Genomic DNA, 7,692 nt, shown 5'->3' on the forward strand with positions numbered 1-7,692 from the left:
TTTGAACGTTGATACAACTCGGAGCTCGAAAAGCGTCAGCTTACTCCAGAACGACACGTACCCACTTCAGCCAGATCGGTCGTGTGTGGTACACCAGCCAGTCCACTTCCGCTTGATCGCATCTTTTGTGGAGGCATTGTGGCCTACCCCAATCCTATCAAATCAGGTCACTGGTAATTCGTATCCCATTTATGTTGGAAATGGATTGGCTACTCCCCCTGCCACTGGCCCGGTGCCTGGTGGTCGGTGCTCTGTTTCCTGTAAGGTGGTCCACTTGAGATTGGGATATATCTCATTTTTGGTCTCATAACATAAAATGATCTAGAAAAATATATGGACGGCATGGATGAAACACATACATCATGGTAGGGCCCACATAGCACGGACCATTAGCCATTGGGGTCGCAGGGGAGTAGCCAATCCGTTTCTCGCTACTGAAGTATGTGAGCTCCACTATGAAGTATGTGTTGTATCCACACCGTCTATACATTTGGAGGGATTATTTTAAGGCATGATCCAAAATGTGAGGCAGGTCCAAAGCTCAAGTAGACCTCACCATGGAAACAAGTGGGGATTGAACGCCTACCATTAAAAACTTCTTTGGGCCACAAAAGTCTTCGATCAAGTGGATATTTGTGTTTTTCCTTATTTGGTATCTGTGCTAACTTATAAACAGGATGGATCTCAAATAAACGTCATGGTGGGCCCTAGGAAGGTTTCAATGGTGGGCGTCACTGTCCCCACTGTTTTCTGTGGTGGGGTCCACTTGAACTTTGGATCTGCTTCATTCTTTGTATAATGCTCTAAAATGATCTCTTCAAATGTATGGATGGTGTGGATACAACAGACATCATGGTGGGGCCCAAAAAATATGGTGATGCCACTTTAGCAGCCGACTCGCTACTGTCGGGTTCAGTAGCTAATCCGCGTCCGTTGGCCAAATCTTCAAGTAATTCAGGAGCAGATTTGGTGAAGCAAGGGAACGGCGAGTTGAGTGGGCCATATGCGGAGAGGTTTATCGAACGCAGTCTCTGATCATGTTTGAAAGTGACTGACATCATATCATACGTGGGTGACACCAATCAAATGTCATCATGTCTGGGCCTCATTGCTCCGGAAGCGGATTGGCTAGTGTACCTCACACCAGCTACATAGCTGCTGTATTTACGTTAGCAAATTCTGTGGGTAGTCATGAGTTATGTGTTATATCCAAACCTCTCATCCATTTGGCGAGATCGTCTTAAGGCTTGAGACGAAAAATAAGACAGATCTAACCTTCAAGTGGACCACACTGTAAAAAGCAGTAGGGGATTGAACGTCCACCGTTGAATCCATTTTTGGTGTCACATAAGTTTTGTATGAATATGAAAATTTCTTTTCCTCTTAATTTAGGTCTTTGTGACCTCATGAACAGATTGGATGGAAAATAAACGTTATAGTGGGCCCTACGAATTGTTTAATAGTGAAAATCATTATCTCTCCTCTATTTGTGGTGCGGTCCAGATGATCTTTAGATATGATTCATTTTTTGGATAATGCTTTAAAATGATATTTAAAAATAAACAAATAGTTTAGATATAATAAATACATCCCGGTGGGGCCATGTATTGATCTCCATTGAACAGTTCATACAACTAGCAGCAGTACGGGATTCCCTGTGAAAGCCTTTTGGCAGGAAGTGTCTGCGATCAGAACTTAGGTGGACTAATGCGATGTTTCTGAGAAATTCACTTCATTTGTCTATTTTGTGAGCTTATTCTAGGACCAAGGCAAAAAATGAACTGTATCCAATACTTAAATAGGCCAAAAACATAAGCATTGTATGTCAACCGTTGGAATATTCGTATGGCCGGAGATGCTTTGTATTTGGGTAATAATTGTGTTTTCATTCCATCCCAATATGAATGAAGTGCCAAAAACGTTTCAATCGGCAGGAATTTTTGTACACACATTTTCCTCTAGTGCAGCCTACTTAAGTCTTGTGTCCTACTCGATTTTGGTCTAAGTCTTAAAATGACCTCAAAAAATTTATGGATGGGTGGATTTCTCACAGCCACCACGGTAGACCCCACCTATATTACCAGCACAGGAACTTTATGCTAAAGGCTTTCTAAGAAATCCGCGTCCGAGCGTCAGTGCTCGTCTTCGAGACACGTACCTACAGCAGTTATATAGCTGGTGTATAGTACACAACCAATCAAGCGGATTAGCCTGGTATACCAGGCACCAGCAACATGACTGGCTTTGGTACATGTCGTGCAGAGACGAGCGCTGACACTCCTCGAGCTCCGACCCATACCAACGGTTCAAAGGAGATCAAAGTTACGTGGCCCCACAATGATGTATTTATCGTACTGACACCGGTCATTCATCTGGCGAGGTCATTTTAGATCTTATCTAAAAAAAAGAGTAATGTATAAGGATTCAGTGGACCACACATGTTGACTTTCACAGTTAAAACATTGGTAGAATCCAACGTAATGTTTACTTTCCATCCAATCTGTTCATAAGTTAAAACATCCAATAAGTTGATCCAAAATTTTTGTGACCCACTTAAGGTTTTCAATCGCAAGCGTTCAATACTCCATTGCTTTTTACAGTGTGGTCCACTTGATTTTTGGATATATCTTATTTTGAGGGTAAAGCCTTATGACGAGCTCACCAAGTGTATGGACGGTTTGGATATAACTAATATCAGGATGGGACCGACAGAACTTGGTGACGTCAACACACCAGCCACATCGGTGGTGTGTGGTACACCAGCAAATCCGCTGACGCCATTATGGGCTGCTGTCATTGTTTATCTTTCTTCTTGCATGGGCCCACTTTCTTTAACGCTAAAAGACACTGAATGAAATCTGTAAGTCCCGTCTCTTAGTGCTAAGCAAACACAGAAAAATCTGATAGCCGCCACCTCCAAGACTCTCTTTCCCTCCTCTGAGAAATTGCTGGCATCCATTTTCAAATTGAATGCTATTTTGGACTAGCTGTTGCAAGTTTTCATTTGGGTTTCTAGCATATAAATACCAATGCCCATCTGATGCAGGAGTCTTGAACTTGTGGGATTTGATCTTGATATTGGAAAGATGGTAAGACCACCTTGTTCTGAGAATATGGGATTGAAGAAGGGGCCATGGACACCAAAAGAGGACCAGATATTAGTAGCCTACATTCAAAGGCATGGCCATGAGAATTGGCGGGCGCTTCCGAAAAAAGCCGGTAAATTCGAATTCTGAAATGGGTCTCTTTCGATAGTCTAGATCTATAATACATAAGACTTCTTTGATGCTTTGATCGACACAGGAGAAAATGACCCATGCATGTAGTAGGACTTGTTAATTAATAGCTTAGTTTTCTTTATGGGGGATATTGCAATGAAGCAATCTTCATTTGGGTCGTTTTGGTTGAAAATCATACCAACCGGACGGTCCTAATTTATCATCGGTTTCTCCTGTTGAAGCCATTTTCATCTTAGCCTTTAATTTGAAGGATACCATCTGTGTGGATAGGATCGTATGTCTGGTTTGATTTTTCAAGGCAAGGACACAAGATTGGTGGTCTGGATCCACTGGACCTCCTCTCATGTGTCTGCCACGCAGACAGAAAATCTTCCTGTTCCTCATTTGTCACAGATTTTATCGTTTCTGTAATACTTTTGTGGTGAATTTGCAATGAAATGAAGGGTGATTTAGAAAATAAAAGATGGTTTGTATGTTTTCATGTAACTTCACTAATTCATATGGAGTCTGAGATTATCTTAATTTGGCTATAGACTTTCAATGAAAACCAAGGTGATTTTCATCATAAAAGATGTATCTTATGTTCTCATTAACAAGTTCAAGAATCTTCTTCAAATTCTCCACGAATTTGGTATCTTTAAATCTGCTCGAAAGGCTCTTTTTGTTACTCCTGTGAAAATAAAAACAAGTTTGTTCATGAACTAATGAAGTCATTAAACTAATTTCATGCAATCTTTGGGATTTTAAAAAAAAAAAAACCCAAGATTCTGATGTTATTGCCTACTTATGATTTCCAGGCTTGTTAAGGTGTGGGAAGAGTTGCAGACTCCGATGGAAAAATTACTTACGACCAGACATCAAAAAAGGGAACTTCAGCAGACAAGAAGAAGAAACAATTTACAGATTACATGAATTGCTTGGGAATAGGTATAGATCGGTCCATGTATCATTTTCTCTTCTGTTTTTGTCATTTCCCACCAAAATCATCAATTGAAGGGCATCTTTGTATCAAGACATTGGGGTATAAAAAGGTGGACCACGGCATCAAGATCAACTGGTTACAAACATATTTTGAAGTATGAATCAAACCCTCGGATTTACATTGATTTCTATCAGTGTAGCCTATCTGATGAACGGGCCATTGTGGTTTTCGACCCGGCTGATTTTTATGGTGCAGCCGAACTCTTGCATGCCAACTGGATATTATACACAAGCGACTTGTATTATTGACGCAGGGATGGACGTGATGAAGTCAATCACCGTCTTCCTTAGGGATAACTACTCCAAATCCGGGGCTTCTTTGGACTCCTCACAAAGATTCCTCAAATCCATGAAAAGAAAAAAAGAAAAAAAGAAAGAAATTCTAATAAATGAAAAAATATCAAAGTTTCATAATCAAACTCCAACTCAAACTCCTTACTATAAATGGTAAACTTGCTATTTATAGACGGTCATGATTTCTACTAGACTTCACGGTTTTCGGCCAATCCAATTTGGCATAACCACATTATTCTCCTCTTTTCTAATTTTTCTAAGCCCTTTATATGTTTGGCATGAAGCTCAAAGGATCAAGAGTTACTATAAATAGTAAAAAAAAAAATTTAAAATGGACTTTGGACCATCGATCTGATGGAATCTCGCAAATTCGGCATGGATAACCCGGTATAGCGGGTTTGGGCAACTAAATAGCTTCTCCTACCTCAAAATCATATATAGTACATTGAATAACTCATTCCTGTCTGCGAGATATGCCTGTTTTAGGGTTCTGACGGTCCTAATCAATTCCACCTCCAATTCAGCCTTCTCTAGTCCATCTTGGACATGAAAGTGTCCGTGACCCGCTCTACATTAATTATGTATTACAATTTTGCATTTGGTGGCACCAAATATCATGATATGATATTTCTTGCAAGCCATAATCTTCATTAAGATCAACAAAATGTGACCTCTTAGACAAGATTAGGAGTAAATCATAGCGAATTCTTACATGTTCTTCGCTTGATTCTAGATGGTCAGCAATTGCAGCTCGGCTTCCAGGACGGACAGATAATGAGATAAAAAACGTCTGGCACACCCACTTGAAGAAACGCCTGGACCGGAATCGGGCGTCTCAAGCTGTAAAACAGTTGGTGGAAACATCAAAATGCAACGCATACAGAGAAAGAGACTTGAAAGCTGTGAATTTTCCGACCCATCAGAGATTTGGATGTCCCAGCATCACTACTGTATCCCAGCAACAATCCTCTAATGATTTCTCTTCATCAGCCACCATTTCCTATGCAGTTACTGGCGAAAACCTTACCACGGCTGTCAACGGCCAGCACATAGCAGATGCCGATGATAATCTATGGTCGGAAGTTCTGTTGGCGGAAAACAACAGCGTGTCTGAGTATTTTGCAGCGGCAGTGGAGGATTCACCACTTCAGTTTCTATTCTCTCCAGCTTCCCTGGAAACTGGTCAACCCAAGGAAGACGACATGGGATTTCGGGCATGGGTTGAGCAAGGCTATGATCCATTGTTTTCAACTCTGCCTGGTAGCGATTACTCTATCTGGTCCCCAGACCGGATTGAGGGCTGATGTCATGTGAGCAGCTGGTCATCCGCATTCTTCCCAGCAATCATAAGGCTTCCTGTTTAAATAGGATTCATAAAGCTGACTCCATACGTTGGCGAAAAACTACGGTGATCATGATGATGGCGACAATCTATTGTTCTGCTATAGGTGTGTCACACTTGATGAATTGATCGGCCTGATTTTTTAGCCAGATCATCTACATGATAGGGTCCATCTGATTAATGGATTGGATGTCCAATATGCTGCTGGGAAGGGTGAATTTGGGCTTACTAAAGCTCTACATTCTTGATCTGATCACTCATAATTCGAGCATGGGAACATAACCCAGACTGGGAAAATTCGAACCCGGCGGACCTAAGATGCTGGGAAGATCTCCTTGTTGAAGAATGTCTCTCGTTGGGACTCCCTGCGAGTCTCTCTCTCTCTCCTCTTGTAGATATTTGTATTGTACACAACTACTCTTCTCTACTAAATCTATGTATGTCTTACCCTACCACGGAAAAAATATCAATAAAAAAGTTGGAATTCCACTTTTACTTAGTTTTCATGTGGTAACATAGCTATTATTTATTATTATTTTTATATTTGGAGGTTTAAGCTTGCACAACAGTGTGTCAATTCCCCGTTCAAATCGAGCTTCTTCTTCTGACATCACAGTTCGATGCGAGCAGCTCCTGCTCCCTTTGCTACTGCGTCTGCACCATCGACGATGCTTGTCCGTCACTGAGACCCCACAAGCAGCCCCTCGTCCGTCTCTGCTTACCCCCACTGGCCGCCAACAGTGCTGCCACTGTGTTTCCTTTGTTATGTGTCGCTGCGGCCATTGCCCTACTGCCACATCATCCATTGATTTTGGTGAACCCAGAGCCACCAGAAGCATCAAACTACCATCAAGAGCAACATCTCCTACTTCGTTTTCAGTTGTATCGTTGTCATCATACCCACCAAAACAGGAAAATATTGACCGTGCTTGCCTCGAAGTTTAGGACAATTACCCATAAAACTAGGCCATTCCATATATTCTAAGAAGTGCTTTCTGACACGCTTCCGAAAATAACTTGGACCTTATCTCAGTTGTACGGTTTCTTAAGGAAATAAGATGTTACTTCGTCCTATTTAATGGCAAGAAAGTGATGCTTACGAAACTCTTTTTGTTGCGAGTGGATGAGGACCAAATTTGTGGGGCTGCATTGATGTATATATATAATCTATGCTGCCCATCCTATTTGTTGTGTCATTTAGGGCTAGAGCCTAAATATCAGCCTGATCCAGAGCTCATATGGGTCACATGATAGAAAATAATGGTGACAATAGAATCCACTGTTGAAACTTTTCAAGCTCATTGTGATATTTATTAGAAGTGGACACTGCCCAAGTCAGGACTTTTTGGGCCCACGGTGAGCAGGACGACAAGGTGAACGGAACGGATCACCTCATTGTAAGCCTTAGGCTATTGTACCAATGACTATCCTTTCATTTGGTAGTAAAGGAAGCGATCATGTAACAACCGCGACCCATATAACATGAGAACCACGACCATGATAACTACGACCCACGACAACCATGACCCATATAACATGACAACCACGACTCATGACAACTACTACCCTTACCGCATTACAACCACGACCCATATAACATGACAACCACGACCCATATAATATGACAATCACGACCCATATAACATAACAACCAGACCCATATAACATGATAACTACGATCTATGACCAGTACGACTAATGACAACCACGATCCATGACAACTATGACTTATGACAACCACGACCTATATAACATGACAATCACGACTCATATAACATAACAACCATGACCTATGAAAACTAAGACCCTTACTACATTACAACCACGACCTGTACT

The 7,692-nt window shown here is 41.4% G+C and overlaps 1 protein-coding gene across 1 annotated transcript; it reads left to right on the plus strand.

Annotated features, from left to right (window-relative positions):
- Positions 1-2,897: 2,897 nt before the first annotated feature.
- Positions 2,898-6,212, plus strand: LOC131238650 (transcription factor MYB14-like). The gene is made up of 3 exons (XM_058236275.1): positions 2,898-3,219; positions 4,037-4,166; positions 5,248-6,212. The coding sequence occupies exons 1-3, from the start codon at positions 3,087-3,089 to the stop codon at positions 5,816-5,818; spliced, it is 834 nt and encodes a 277-aa protein (XP_058092258.1). The 5' UTR covers positions 2,898-3,086; the 3' UTR covers positions 5,819-6,212.
- Positions 6,213-7,692: the final 1,480 nt, after the last annotated feature.

Source organism: Magnolia sinica, chromosome 3 (assembly GCF_029962835.1).
Source record: "Magnolia sinica isolate HGM2019 chromosome 3, MsV1, whole genome shotgun sequence".
Classification (NCBI taxonomy): domain Eukaryota; kingdom Viridiplantae; phylum Streptophyta; class Magnoliopsida; order Magnoliales; family Magnoliaceae; genus Magnolia; species Magnolia sinica.

Bases quoted from the DNA above. Each gene is read 5' to 3' on its own strand.
- LOC131238650 (XM_058236275.1), top strand. From the start codon at position 3,087: ATGGTAAGACCACCTTGTTCTGAGAATATGGGATTGAAGAAGGGGCCA. The intron at 3,220-4,036 runs GTAAATTCGAAT...TATGATTTCCAG, and splicing joins GGCGCTTCCGAAAAAAGCCG to GCTTGTTAAGGTGTGGGAAG. The intron at 4,167-5,247 runs GTATAGATCGGT...GCTTGATTCTAG, and splicing joins CATGAATTGCTTGGGAATAG to ATGGTCAGCAATTGCAGCTC.